The 16,123-nt window shown below is 38.0% G+C and overlaps 1 protein-coding gene across 2 annotated transcripts in view; it reads right to left on the bottom strand.

The window, feature by feature from the left end:
- Window positions 1-108: 108 nt before the first annotated feature.
- The window catches only part of LOC108755127 (serine/threonine-protein kinase PLK1-like), a 25,989-nt gene continuing 9,974 nt past the window's right edge, over window positions 109-16,123 (bottom strand). Inside the window, exons 2-8 of one of the 2 annotated variants that reach the window (XM_018497954.1) lie at window positions 7,265-7,369; window positions 7,060-7,176; window positions 4,872-5,086; window positions 3,733-4,159; window positions 2,859-3,319; window positions 2,602-2,735; window positions 109-2,262 (exon numbers count right to left, since the gene is read on the bottom strand). In XM_018497954.1, the coding sequence (XP_018353456.1) occupies window positions 1,916-2,262; window positions 2,602-2,735; window positions 2,859-3,319; window positions 3,733-4,159; window positions 4,872-5,086; window positions 7,060-7,176; window positions 7,265-7,369 (1,806 nt within the window). In that variant the 3' untranslated portion in view covers window positions 109-1,915. The remainder of the gene's footprint in view (window positions 2,263-2,601; window positions 2,736-2,858; window positions 3,320-3,732; window positions 4,160-4,871; window positions 5,087-7,059; window positions 7,177-7,264; window positions 7,370-16,123) is intronic. The other variant, XM_018497955.1, reaches the window with a different exon arrangement.

Here is a 16,123-nt window from a genome sequence, read left to right as displayed (position 1 = left end):
TCTCTGTGCCCTTACGCCGAATGATGCGCGGCAAGATGTTGCCGGCCGGTTTTTAAGTACTCGATGATACAGATTGCGTGAAAAGAGAGATGCGTAGCGATATTTTATTACGTATCTACAAACACGTGTCGCTATAACAACAAATAAACGTACGGAACTCGGTAAAGAATCGAATATATAAAACTCGTCAAAAAGTTCTATTTCCCTCCCGAATAAAACGCAAATCTTACTATTCATCTTTTTTACTACTTAGACGCATTTTTTGACGAAGTATTAATTTTTACATTTGCAAACACGCACTTATCACACGTCAGATTCGTTCCCTTCCAGCACTCCACGATCTTATATTTCAGTAGCGTAAGAGAGAACAATTTTTTAAAGAAATTCAAAATATTGTAGTTAAAAAAATATTTCAAGAGAGCGGAAAGAAATATGCGCAAGAATATTTCATTCAGATTTGGTTTTTGTGTGTATTAAACTCTATATAATATTCTCTTGAGGTATTCGACGTGTTAAAAAAAAATCTTTAACTTTCCACACATAATTTAGTTAGGCAACGCGGTGTCTTAACGAATCGCGAAGTGGAGCTCGAATTCCGACAACAGCGTGCTTTCAGCAGGAAAAGAGTTTTTTTTTTCTTCACAAATTTTTTTGGAAAATTTCTTACTTCGAACGATACTACATTTTGCACGCCACGTGATCGCGAATATGTAATCAAACTATACGAGTACATACTCGATTTACTCGATGAAATTAATCTACTGGATATCAATTACTTACTCGATATATAGGCACTGAACTAGGGAGATCTGCGCCGTGAAAAATAAATATACTAACAGCTACCTGTTTAACGGAGGTAGTAGCAATGCAGTTGACACTCTCCTAGTTGTGACCGTCTTACATTTTGTATAATGAAAAGTGTCACCGGATACATACTTCACAACTGGTTACGGCGTTTATATCACATTGAACTCGATAATTTCCGTCGAATGATTTTTCGCACGAAAATGAGGGATCAGCGTAAAAATGCTGCTGTGCGTAAAAATAGTGCATAGATAGCTCTTTCAAAATTTTAAGTTTGTATTCTGCTCTCACTCCCTAAAACTTTTAAGAGTAAATCCCACTCTTAAAGATTAAAAATTGATCTCTCTTTTTCAAGATTGGTACAATTTTCACTTTTCAGAGTGAGACTCCACTCGAAAAAGCTAACAGAACGCGTAATGCTTTCACGACATAATATTGATTTAAGAGGAACGATACAGCTATACCTACGTCGACTCACAAAACATCGTTATTGCGACGATGGCAGTCTGACCGATTACTTACTGATCTAACTAGTCTTCTCACGTGGGAAAATTAAACGTTTCTTCAAAGAAGACCTACGAAGAAATGAGCCACGTGCTTAGAGGCGATTACTTCTGATTTTGTGAAAACAACGTGCAGATTTAGAAAAGAAATCAACGGAAGCACTCGCACCGCGCGTGCAATGTCTTTCGCAAGACACACCTTCTTCTCGCGGACTTGTACGCGTGACATTCTTATTTACGGCCTCCTCCCATCCCCGAGAAATGCTGCGCGTAACGGTATATCTTGACGTACTTGCTTGGCCGTTATTTCCTTAACCCTTATCCTGAGAAAGAAAAAGGGATACAAAAAAAAACGGAGATATCTTTGTATCTCTCCCACCGTAGTAATGAAAATTCATAAAAATTTCCCACCGTAGTAATTAATAATTATCTTCTTGTAGCTGAAGAACTTTATCACTGGCACATTTAAATGCCGCTTTGTGGAAAGGAAAAAGTTGCTTGGGTAAGATCTAAAACAGGTATCTGAGAGATCTCGTTGCCAATTCGGTTGCCTGAGCGGTTCTTGAGGAAAGCACGGCGCGTGTCCCTCGAGAATCCGCCGGTGAGCATCAGGCGGTCGTGTTATTGTCCAACTCGGCGAACTCGCGCGTCACCTTGCAGACGTAGTACAGACGTTCGTAGAGGTCCGGGGTGCAGCCGAGGTCACGGAGGTCGTTCAGCCAATAGGAGGATGCGTGTCGGCCGGTGTCGATGTAAGTGATCAGATAGCCCCTTCCTCCCGCGGATTCCTGCGACACCACCATCTTCGTGTGGTCCACGAAGAAGTTCACTTGCAGGAGTGGTACCGTTAGCTCCATCACGATGGCCTTGTCCGTACGTAGCCACCGTCTCATTCGTGGCACGCAAGCGTTTTTCGACTGCCTCGGCGGCGCGCGGTATTTTTTTAGCTCACCACCTAGATGGCATGCATTAATGTTTTCACTTATTATTAATTTTAGGTCGCTGTAATAGTACAGTAAGGAAGAAATATTTGGAACTATTTCAGTAATATTGCAGTAATGTTGCAACCTTACTTGTCGCAACGTTACTGAAATATTCCAAAACGTTCCAAAATGTTGTCTGCTCACTGAGCGGACTACAAGTAGGTCACATTCTCACATGTTATGTTTCGCACTTGAAAGACATAAGTATATACAAGCTCCATGAAGTGGCGAGTTGCGTTTCTTCCGTTTAAAGAAATGGAAAATCTGCTTGCATTATAAATTATAACATACACATTATAATACATACTCACCTTCTGTTAGAAAGTCATCCATATATTCGGTAAAATGACGGAGTAATTCGAGCTTCTTTTGCAGTGGTGCCGGCACATCTCTCTCTCGATGATATCGCGTCATCTCGTCGTCGGTGGTCATATATTCCACTCTTCTGTGTATGACAAATTTAATGAAATTAATTAATTAGTAAGAAATTCTTATCAATCTTATGAAAAAAAATTACATTATATAAAATAACGCGTATGATTTCTCATTAATTTCTCTCGATATTCACCTTCTATCATGAGTGTAACTGATCTTCGTGTTGTCGTTGAAGAGAACACCAACCGACCTGTCGGAGAGTTGAAAGCCCAGCCCGTACTTGTTCGAATAATCGATCCATTTGGTGACGAAGAGCGGCACGATGTCCTCTACGGTTGGTGGATTGCACGCGTTATTCCGCTTCATCTCCGGCACGCACGCTTCTAGTGCGCGATGCATCTGTACGCTTTGCGCCACAAAGCTGGTTTTCTTGTGATCTGGACACAGCACGCTGCTGAGCCGTTGCCGGAATCGCGGTAGTTTGGGTAACTTCCTCACGAGCCAGCTAGAGACCTTGGACTCCTTTTGCAGACTTTTCTGCGAGCGGTTCAATAGATGTTGCTGGTACTGCGACTGCTGTTGCGCCTGCTGAGTCGGAATTGTCTGTTGATAACGCAATGACGCGTCAGGATAAACGAGACTCTGCTGCCATATCTGAAATTTTATGAATTTTTTATGAATTTTAAACAATATTAAACAAGAGTATCTTTTTTATCTTTTTCTTTTTTTTTTTTTGGACCGCGTAATATGAATACACAACAAATAGAAAACAAACGCTCTAAAAGGTCAAGCTGGATCCATTGTGTTTAAATAATTCAGTGTGAATTTATATACTACATGTTCAATCCTGCAAACTTCATTTTCAGTCTTCAAACGCAGCAATCCTAACAGAATTTACTAGAGTAATAATATCACAAATTATATTAATAAGCTATTTAATAATATCGATGCTCATCGTCAAAAGATCTTAACAATTTGGACATCGGATTTCGTCAGATTCGAAGATCCATCAAAATTATGTTATATCCGTTAAAAATCTTTCAAGTTGAATTATCAAGGTTACTCACCTGCGCCTTAATTTCCGGATTTCTAGCGACCGTAGATACCGAGGATGGTGACGAGGGTGGCTCGATGATTGATGCCGGTGGCATTTGGTAGCAGCAAGTGTGAGGTAAAGATGCTGGCACGTATTCCTTGGTTAAATAGACGTGTTCCTTCACCCTCTCTAGACTCGGTCGTAATTCGGGATTAGATTGCAGCAACCACCTGATCAAGTCTTGGCCGCTTCTGCTCGCGATACTGTCGTCGACCTCACGGTAATGGTTGTTGCAGATCCTGGCGTAAGTCTCCTTAAGTGTGGCTGTATCGAAGGGTGGTTGTCCTACCAGCAGGGCATACAATATGCAGCCCAGCGCCCAAACATCCGCTTCGTAACTGTACGCTTGCTTGTACAGCACTTCCGGAGCGATGTAGTTTGGCGTGCCGCATATCGTCCTGTGGATACAAATTGGCTACATGCTACGACGTTTTGTTGATGCCGCTGGTTACTTGTGTTTAGACAAGCACGTCCAGGCGTAACAATCGTCTTAGGGCTCCGGAAAAGGGATCTCCGGTATTTGTGTTACGTTTTTGTCGAGGAGAGTCGTTAAGGCACTGATACAAAAATAATCATAACAAAAAAGGGTTTGTGAGACGTCCATAATTGTATCGTCAGTTAGATCAATATTATGTGCTTTTTGCTTTCAATTTTTATAAACTGGCTAATATATTTATAAGTTAAATGACAAAATGAATTAAGTAACAGACAATTGTGATACAAAAATGGACCGAAAACCTGTTTTAGAAGATAAGAAAAACTGTTTTCGCTCAAAGCAAATTTTAGTGCGCTTAAAAATATTTCGGTGAATTTACATACTCGATACATATTCAATTCTGCAAACCGCGCGCCGAAATCTTTTTCCGTCTTGCGAAATTATGAATAGAATTAGAATAGTAACGTCGTATATTAATCATATTTAATAATATTAATGCTAATAAGCATGTTATAGTTATAAGAATATTAATATAATTTGATGTTAAAGAGAGAATCTGTGAAATATCACTCTTTAATATTACCATTACAAATATTACAATTAACAAGAAGTAAAATTGTTCGTGCAAAGGAAGAACGTGTATTTCTTGAGTTGCAAATTAAATTGAGCCTTACACTCGTCTACGCTGACCGTCAGGCCTGGTCGCTAGTCCGAAGTCGCCGATCTTGACGATCATCCGGTCCGATAGGAACATGTTGCCGGGCTTCAGATCCCGGTGCACGACTTTCTGCGAGTGGATGTACGCGACGCCGGTCACCATTTGCTTCATGTAGTAACGTGCTTCCGGTTCCGTGACTTTGCCACGGTACTTCAGCACGTGCATCAAGCTCTGGCGGAGAGAAGAAGAGGAGAAGATGATATTTATACATCCTGAGAAGATAGCTTGCTTCACGCGTTTAATGACGTGCAGAAAGTCGCCTGACGGAAGAATGGCACGATAAAACGTAACGAGAACTATTATATAGATTTTTTTTTTTTATTCACTTTATACTCTTCACCTTTTTCTCCCTACGTTTTCTTTGTGCCCGCAATCTTATAATCTTTGGAGATGATACAATGGATGATAAACGTGATATTACAAAACCTATAACGAAATTTCAGGAAAGTAACTATATATTACACAGGAGATTGTGTAACGGCCACTTATAACTCTTTTTTAAAAAGAGAACAAGCAAACGGGAAGAAAAAGTTTCCTGGCAGGAAGATAATCATCTCGAATGTATGGAATGCAAGTGCATTTTTCGAAGAACATTATTCTGTAGCTTATGTGTCGCTTTATTTTCGAGGCGTCGTTTTATCTGCGATTCAGTAGAAACATTAGGGTAAGCGCATCTGCATTTTTCACGCCAGTCACGATCATAAACTTGTTAACTTGTGGTTGACGTTATTTCTTTAAAATGCAAGCTTTCGACGAAATGAGACGACTTTATGAGGCTATTTTGCGGACAAAATGTAACATGAACAAATTTTTTTCCCGTTAAATGTTACGAGATACGAAATATTCTTCTTTACGAATTCCTCAAAAGTACAATTATCAACTTTCGGTGCGATTTTTTTAACGACACGTTACTATTACTTTTACTATAGATTCACGATTATGTTTTCTAGATCTAATTTAAAAATAATACAACAAATTTTTTTTTTTAATGATGCTTTACCATCTGGATTAAAAGTTATTTTAACAAGAAGTATTTTTTTTATTAAAGTAATGAAGTATATATTAAGTAGTATTTTCTCAATCTATGCTCTAATAGAAATGTATATAAATATATTATAAAATAATAACGGACAAAAATCTCATTTTTTTTTTACATAAGTATTTTAATATTCAAAATAACTTATATAAAGTTACATTGCGATGTAGAAGTTAGTTGTCCAGTTATCTAAATTTTAATTGATAATAAATTGTAACAAAACTTTGCACAAATCATTTTGAATAAAGGACTTATTCAAAAATATTGATTTTTTAATTATGATTTTTTTTTTAATTTTAATTTATTACAATAAAAATAATAAATAAAGTAAGTAAAATAGAATATATTGTAAACACTACTACTTTTCATATATATATATATATAGTTTGTTTGTACAAGTATAAGTATGTGTTATATATGTCTATCGAACCTCCTTAAGGAATATCTGATAGACTTTTAATCACTTAAATCGTCAATCAAGAGATGATCCTTTCGCGTTCCAGCAGCGAACTAAGATGAAACTCGCGTTCGTGAAGGCGATTGAGCGAGAGAGCGAGGATAATCAAACGATTAGTGGATGCTTCGTCGCATCCTAACGGTACAAACAGGTCGGGCAGATCAGCCATGAAGAGTGCAAGTGCCGCTCTCTTTCCAGCGAGATGAAAATATACGCGGTTGTTGCTGATCAAGGACCGTTCGCAGACAGGTACGATGGATATCCATAATTGTTTCTCGGGTACGGCGTGCAGAATGACTTCGGCACGTCGATTTAAGTCGGGCAGGTGGTTTCATGGCGCAATAGAAATAGACTAGAACTTGGAAAACAACTTTATATAAGAGGAGAACGGCAGACAAAGATGTTAAAGACGCCCTAGTACAGGACGAAGGATAAAATAAGGGAACAGCACTCTTTATTGATGCTCCAGTTCTGCTCAATATCTGTTGGCAGTTTAAATAATGTGACGAGTGTCGGTCGTCGAGTTTTTCCCGGCACAGATGTATTCTCGGTAACACGTAAATGTGAAGAAAGAGTTGCGAAATTTTTCTCTCGTGCGCGCGGTAGAAAAAACAATAAACTGGTAAGGCAAGAGTAGAAGACGTACGATACCTTTCGTGGGCAGGCCTCTAGGAGCATGTACACGTTGAGATTGTCCTCGAAGTAATGATGCATCTGGACGACGTTTACGTGATTCAGCTCTTTGTGAATCATGATCTCACGCGCGATCTACGAATGGCGTAAGAAAAGAACACCGCGTTATTATTCAGCGAAATAAATAGAAACGCGCGCTTTTCACTGAACTGAATGTACGCACCTTCTGCATGTGGATCCTCTGCATTCGATTCTTCGGAATAATCTTACACGCGTACTGATTCCCATTACTGACATCGGTCATTAGGTAAACCCTCGCAAATCCACCCTAAAAAGTGACATAAATCATTATCAATTAATAGAAATAATCCTATTTTCGGTCTTAGTGCTTAATAATACTGTAAATGTAAATTTTTGTCAAATGTATGTCAGTTTTATAAACATAATTGATGTACGGTTTGTCGAATTTAAAACACAAATGCAAAATAAATAAAGAAATTAATAGATTTCAAGTTAGATTGATCATCTATTTTAACGCTAATAAGCCTCTTGAAGATCTGTAAATAATTTTTGCAAAATATATCTCAGCCAGGAGTCACCATTTGTGACATGGATCAATTATAATCAATCAACTCGCAGTAAACATTTGACTCTTGAGAGAATCAAAGCGACAGAACGCGATCTTTATCAATATCATTTTTGCGACAACGTGATCCGTCTCTCTTTCGTAAAGAAGAATAATAAGAAGAATAATAAATCCCCGGGGCGTCCTTCTCTTCCCAGTCCTAGAATTCTCAAATTAGATTCCAAGAATTTCTCCTCGTTCATCTTCGATCATCCTTAGTCGATGGCCGTAGTGAAAGGTTCTCTGCACGACCGCTTTCGGTCTTAAAGTAATCTTCTGAAATTATCGTTTATTGCCTCCGCACAGTCGAAAGAATGAAAGAAGAAAGTGAAGGGAATTTCTTTTTACGAGGCGATATTTGCGGTTTTTGACAATCACAGGAGCCTTCCGAATAGCATAGCACGAATGGAACGCAAAGTAAACGTGCGACGATAGAAGAAAGGACGTATCCTTTTTTTACTAAAGATAATGTGTTCAATTTTATAATGTTTTAAGCTACAAAATACATTGTTGCGAATTGGTACGAGAAATTAAGAAAAAGTCAATGATAATTCCTTACTTAGATTCTTTAATAGCTCCTCTAAAACAGCGATTTAATGATACAAAATTGTTTCGTACGATGGTCATAGATTTTTTTATACTTAGAAATGAAACATTTTGTTACCGAAACAAAACAATTGCATAATAATAATGTAGGTATATCTTTTACTTTCTACAAAATGAAATTATGTTTAGTATTTCTCAACTTCCCCAGTTTAGCAAAGGTATATATAGATTTAAATCAATTGATTACTAAAATCGCTCTGGAAAAAATGATTGTTACCATAATTGGCCACCAATGACGAAATTAGTCTTTAATCATAACCTGCTTTATACAGGTAAACGCGTCGAATTTCTTTCTGTTACAAGAAGACACGCTATCTCTGACAGTTCCAAGAAACGTTCTTCGCTCGTAATAGATTATTTTGTTGAAATTACTAAAAGAGTTCTTATTTCATTTATCATGGCAACCAAATTTTACATTGTTACTTACAAAACGTAAGTGAGCAAATAAATTTGCACTGTTGAATAAAAAAAATTTACAATATCATGTAACAAAAGAATATTATATTTCGCTATTTTAACAAAATAATTCAATGATAATCGGCACTTGTGAATAATCTCTTTTTTTTTTTTTTGTTACCATTACCATATCTTTTTTCTCACTGAGGTGTTAAGAGAAGCTTTCCTCCCGAAACTTTCTTCCCAGCGGTAAAACATGTACAACCTTGTATTATATATTTCCTTAGCCTAAACATGCACAACGAGCACCATCGAAGTCTTTTAGTATACACTGCGAAGGGTGTAAACCTGATTGCGATCAGTAATATCGGAAAATCGCGTCAATAAACTGCTTACTACGTAATACTATAACAACAAATGCGTACGCGGAAAAACGGTGCCCGCGAAAAGAAAGGAGCGAAATGAAAGAGGAAATATTAGAAAGTTCGCTAAAGTATTTGAAACTGGCTTTAACGTGGATATAAATTTTAATAAAAGTAATAGTTTGGTATGAAGGTAAATTTTTGCCCTCCCCCCTCCCCCCTTGACTGAAATTTCTACGTAGGTCCATGAGGTGCGTTCACCTCTTCCGCCCCCCCCCTCCCCCACCGAGATCTTCCGACAAACAATGCGGCCACGAGAAAATCGTAAATTCGAAGCCGGCTCTGTTTTCCGAAATAGCTCGTCACTGGCGCGAGAACAAACGACGGGAAGTCTCCGATCGCGATTTAACGATCACTGGCGCGAGCCAGTGGGAAAGAGCGTGTGTGTTTGGTGTGGGCCCATTGCCAGAATAACTCACGCAAAAATATCCCAAACGAATTACGAGAGCGCGTAATACGTCTCGACGTGTGACGTCACGCAATTAGAATTATCGCATTCGGCGCGAAACGCGCTGCACGCGATCCTCGTGCATTCAGATAAGAACCTGGGATAAAAATGGGGCAAAGCTAAACGCGTGACCTCGGTGCGAGATGCAGATTTGCAGGCTGAGATCGTACGTAAGACGAGACTCTCGTGCCGGCCAACGCGGCCCAGGATATTCCTCGTTTCCCTCTCGTCCTTGCCGTGTTTCCGATGATAATCCCCCTCCGGTTCACAACAAGCATACGGTACATTCGAGAGTTCGCCCCCTACGTACGTGTACGAAACGGTTCGTTTATCTTTAAATATATCGCCGGGAACGACTAAAAATACCTACATCCCCGCACGCGTGTGCACGGCGCTTTTGTGCACGCACGGTTAAATGGGCTGCTGTTGAGAAAAAAAAAGGGCCCCCCCCGAGCCTTGTCCCCGTTTTGCATTTCGCTCCTCGGGAAACGGGACCGCACGCATTCTTGTCGAAATTAGCGCGGCTCGGTAACCATTCTCCTTCGATCGTTTATATTTCTTTCCTCCGTCGAGTAATCGAGATCTTCTACAATGCTGGAGAAACGTATTCGTCTCTTTTTACGTTGCGAGAGACCCCGTTGCACTCCATTACCGTTGTAGATAGATCGAAGGAGCAACGATAAACCGATCTCTTTTGAGTCAAATAATATTTTATTATTTTCAACTTTAACGTGTATCGAAATATAAATTAATCCACTTCTGTGATTAGTTTCGAAGTAAACATCGTCCATATTAATGTATGCATTTAGTAAATAATAAACTAAACGCGTGTACATTAAACTTTCTGTACATTTTAATTGGTTTTTTTTTACTTACACGGGCACACTTGTTTGAATTATTTACACGTGACTTTTGGTGAGTTTTAATTACTTGTTAGAATTCCGATATGTTAATTCGATTGTGTTTATTTTTTTCGTAAGAAGACTTTTTTTATCTTTTTTATCAACTAGACCTTTTTCCAAGAGATATGAAACACATTTGACTGTTCAATCGTAATGTCGAGTTCTACATCAAGAATCGCCCGAGATGTTATTAATTATAAGGAATATGCGGGTATTTTCGATAATTAATTTTGTACAACGACTTTTGTGATATTAATGTCTGAAGAGAGCTCAATAATCCCGTAGCCGAAACTTGTAACGTTTTATATTTAAATTTAAACTGAATTTCTTTTTCAATTTTACTTTCCTGTATTTGTAATTTATTCCTTTTAATTGTATGACAATTTAAAAAATGTGTTTGACTCTTATTTTGCCCTTTATTTATAATAAGCTAAATTTTAACCAAATTCAATAAATTTTCACGATTTAAATTGTTTAACTGTATTTTAGTTAAATGAATATAATATATATTGAGCAGTAGCGAGAAGAGCTATAGAAATTATTAAAAGCAACTCAAATTGGGTATTATTATGAAGTTAACAGTAATAAGGAGAAATACACGCATATATATGGAGAAAAATATAAATATGTATTAGAATTCTAAATTTTATGGAATTAACACAGGTCTATATATGTAGGTACACCTTATCTAAAATTTACTTCATTTTTCTGGTAATAAATAAGCGATCTTTTTCCATCTTCCGAGCGATCATTCGTACGATCTTCCTCTTTCGAGCCTTCCATTAGATATTCAGGGAATTATTTCATTCGCGAAATGAAATAATTAATCGACGATCGATTGATTCGACGAGTAAGATTTGATGAGAGGAGTTGATTAATATATAAACGTCAATTTTCCCGATACGCGTCGAGGATCCGACACATCGCCTCGCTCCTCGAAGGACAGCGATCCGTTAACTTTGCTTGATTTCCCCGACGCGACGTGGCGGTCAGCTTGTTGAAGAGCTCCGCGGCGTCTCGTCGCATCTCGCGCGTTCGTTTAGCGTGTCTCGTTGACCGTCTCCGGTATCCTCGGTCTCAGGGATCCTCGGGGACGCCGAAACGAGCCCTCGGGCCCTCCTCCTCGCGCGAACTCACCTCGACGCTTGTCGAGGATCCGCGAGATCTGCGAGAGCGCGACGGAGAAAACGAGCGCACCGACCGGTTTTCGCGCGGCACGCAGTGTGTGTGTGTGTGTGTGTGTGCGTGTGCGTGTGTGTGCGTCATCGATTCGATTCCAGAGAAATAATCCCATTCACGCGCCATTCACTGCAGGCATAATGGTATTCGCTCGCGCGATTTCGAACGCGCACGCGCAAACCAGCTCACCAGATCTCACCGTTTGCGTTCGTCGCGGAATTTCCTGTCCAAGTGCGAAGCCAGAGGACCGCAAGACGACAATACCGCTCGCGAATCGCGAATTTGGATCGTCGTTCGCGCGGGACTGATTTCGAGCCGATCGATTTCTCATCGTACAAAGAAAAACAGAAAGATTCAGATTCTTTCCTCAATTGCATGGAAGTAGAGAGAAATGAATTGATTTATCTGGAACATTGTAGGGATATAAATAATAAGCGTTGCTGCATTAGTTGCACGTATCTGCTCGTAAAAGGGGCGTCTAAATTTGGGAAAGCACGTCCCTTTCTTTTCCTCAAGTGTTCCCAACGAGGCCCTGACCTGACCTTTTGTTAATCTTTCCGGCTTATCAGGCGTTAGCGATGACGGGCGTCTCCTGCTTCGACGATCGATTCCTTTTGTTCTTCTACCGAGAATATATGCATGGCGTCATGTAATAGTCGCAAAGTGATCACTAGGGCGTAATGTTGCACGTTAAGTGGACCTTAAAGTCGTCTATTTTACCGATTCAATAGACATACACACATACGATTTATGTTAGGGACACATTACTACACACTGCTACGGTAATAATGCGCACACACACACTCATATTATAAATAAATATACAATATACATGTATAATGAGGCTCGAAAGAATCTATCAGTGAAAAATGTAAAAAAGCCCATCAGAGCCTACATCAGCTATTCGGATGCACAAAAATCCTTTATCTTTCGTGCGAATGTAACAAAAGAAATAAAATATACGTTTCAACACTTCACAGTTCGAGTTCTTATCAATATAAAATATAAATCGAAATTGCATAATTGACGCAAATTCCAAGTCGATGATTCCCGACAATTAGTTCGTTTTTCTTTATCCAAATTAGCTATATAATGAATAGCCCAATGATCGTCATAAGGAAGATTATTATTATTGGCGTTAATTATGTAATTTCGATTTATAAATTTAAATTTTATTTAAAGGGTTGAAACGTATATTTTATTTGTTTTGTTATATTCACACGGAAAATAAAGAATTTTTGTGCATCCGAATAGCTGATGTAGGCTCTGATGGGCTTGTTTACATTTTTCACTGATATACGTATTATGTAAATTTTTTATAACCAACTAAGCTTTCATATTAGGTATTTAAACTTAGTTCCAAGAATTCCTAAAAATTCAACATTGTTCATGTAATTCCTAATTGCAAACTGAAATTATTTTATATATACGAAATATGATACTTGTGTATGTAAAGCAAATATTGTTACAAGTTGTCGATAACAAAACTGCAAATTTTTAACTTTCTTTGTTTTTAGCATTAAATCGATCAGTTTGGATTATTTATACTTTTATTGTATGAAAAAGTATTTTTCGATCTTTAAAGGCATCGGTCAGAAAAATACATATTTGTTTGAAAAATAATTGATAAAGCAGACGTTAGGATCTCTAAAAACTAATCTATTTGAGTGGTCCAATATGTTTCTTCAACGGATTAATAGGGAGAAAGGGGGATTAGTTTTTTGTCTAGTTTGTCTAGTTTAAGCAAAGGCACGTGAACCGCCTCGAGTTCTCAACACGCCCACATTGCTCAAACAGCACTAATTTGACGTGACAATTCGCGACGATAACAGCTCCGTTAACTCTAGTTAAGAGTTAAGTAACGAAGACACTTTTGGAGTTACATCAGAAACATTTTAATTCTAGAAAATGTAGGAGTTAATTTGTGAGTCACGCACGATATGTTCTTTTTCTGCTTTCGTTACTTCATGTAACGAAGGCAGATTAAACCGAAGGTCATTCTCATCTCAAGTTTTTCACCTGATACACATTACAACATGGAAAACTGATCAAGAACTACATATGTATATAAACTCAATTTTAACCATTTGCGGTATTTTATACGTCCTCCCTCTCTCAATGTCTCTTTTATTATAAATATACTGCTATCCTTATTATAAATAATACTATCACAATATACCCATAATAATATTATTTATAATAAGGATAGCAGTACTTATAATAAAAAATAATGAAAGGAAAGACGCGTCTAAAATATATGGCTAAAATTGAGCTTAAAGTATTAAATTAGTATATAAAGTAAATGCTATAAGTATAGTAGTAGTAGTAGTATTTAAAGTTTGACTACACTTTAAATCCGGACGATTGTAGACTTTATTAGATAGAAGTATTTATAATAAAGTGGATATTTTTGTCCGGATGGACAATTTAATATGAAGTAACAAACTTTATATAAAATTCAATAAAGATAAAGAATCAAATTTGAAGTCGCCGTAACGACGAGAAATCGTGAAATAAATGGTGCACTGTACAAGGATACTAAATCGATCAAACGAAATTCAACCCACGAGACAATAATATTACCCTCGTAATAATATGACCAAATTAAAGTATTCCTAGCAGAGCACGAGCAGAGAGTAAGCAAAAGTAAGCAAAGTTGTCCAATTCCTACTAGAGCGCTATGGATAAAATATATATCTTTCTTTTTAACACACATGTGGGTTACTCGGATTATCGATTAAATAGCAAGTAGAATGCGGAGGAGGAAGAAAGCGTATAAAATGACAAACCTTTCGGCATTTAACACGGGTCTTTAGACACGCACGTGCGTGTAAAAAGGTAGATGAAACTGAAAGGAGAAAGACCGTTCTGCACCACCTGCAAGATCTCGATGCTTTGTGAGGAGTGCACTGTTCAAACGTACGTAGATAGAAAAAAATCTACCTGCAACCTACAGAGATTTCCGAGGCACACGTGGACGATGGGGTCTATGCATCCTATAAATTCTCTCGCTAAATCGAGAATCCTGGAGAAATTCTCTCGTCAGGGTTACTCCGTATTGACCGTCGTATATTTCAAAAGCCAAAGGTCGGAAAAATAAAGCGCGCGAAGATAGTTTTAGATCCCAGCTGATCCCTCCGGTTTTGTCACCTTTTTCATTCGCCACGCGTTTCAACACATTCAAATAATTTGTATAAACAGCCGTTCTTTGTGGACGCGGAAAGAACGATTTTGTTGAAATATCTAAAAATTTCGCTAGATATATAGAACTGAAAATAATTTTGTTTTCACTGTCAAATTATGTAAGATGCTCAAACTGGATTGATTAAAAGAATGAAAAGCTTTTTACAGTATTATCCTCGACGCTTAAGCGGCTTCTACACAATTATTTTGATAATTTAAAATTATTTTCAAATCTATGTAGGGTAAATTTCTAAATACTTCAATACGGAGACAACGAATTTGCTATAAACGCTAATTCTATGCCATAACGGCAAATTCCATTTGCAAATATAGGAATCGCAAATTGTTTGCGGGTGTAATAAATATGTATTCTTTTTTGCACTTGCTAGAAAAATTACTTGCAACAAATGCGAAATATTCGTTAAATATGCAAATTCGTTTTCTGTAAACAGCAAACGAAATTCGACATTGCAATTTGCAATCTTTTCGCCTTCAACCAACACAATTTCATTATTTATTAACATAGAAAATATGTAAAACGATTTGCACTTAATTGTATCAGTGTTGCATTAGTTTTCGCAGGAAAAAAACACTATTGGCAAATATTTAGCTAATAAACTGTTCAAACAAATATTTATTGAAATTTAATATATTTTTCCCTCAGTGTGATCGTATAATGTTTTTCCGCGCAACGCGCTCGTATTCGCTATTTGTACAAAGAATTCAGCGGGAGAATGTGTGATCGCACCGATAAACCGATAAACTCGGCCGGGAGTAAAATTGATTTAGTTCTCACTGTGGCGCCATCCAAAAAGATCATCCAACACATACGGACCGTCGTTTCGACAGACTTTCCGTGTCTTCCTGGAAACACTCTGTTTATATCTTCTACCAGTGGTAACGCGTGCAGTAAGATATCACGGCTTGCTTAATTACCGGTCAGATATTGGCGTCAGTTGTTGCGTTTCGCAACGCGTTTTGTTTTTTCTTCGTGATGATTGCTACGCAAATGACATACTCTGTTTAAAAGGCCAGCGCTTTATCAGCTGTTTTTTTTCCCCTCCGCCGTACGTCGTATAAATAAGTAACGTTCAAATTGGAGAGAAACACAAGTTCGTGCATCAGTGTTGTCAGCTTCGGAGCCGTTCCACAGATTCACATTACGATGACGCTCCTCTCTTACGTCCTCGCAAGTGGAATTAGCCGCTCACTTAAGCTGCGCAATTAAGTGCAACGGATGGCAGCGCGACATAAATAAAGAGTGGCAAATGCATGCGAGATCGGTTTATCGATAGACATTTTTATCGCAAAGGATAGCCCT

This window comes from Trachymyrmex septentrionalis, unplaced genomic scaffold (assembly GCF_001594115.1).
Source record: "Trachymyrmex septentrionalis isolate Tsep2-gDNA-1 unplaced genomic scaffold, Tsep1.0 scaffold83, whole genome shotgun sequence".
NCBI classification, from domain to species: Eukaryota; Metazoa; Arthropoda; class Insecta; order Hymenoptera; family Formicidae; genus Trachymyrmex; species Trachymyrmex septentrionalis.
The sequence above is the reverse complement of the archived record's forward strand: the minus strand, read 5'-3'. Positions and strand labels throughout refer to the sequence as shown.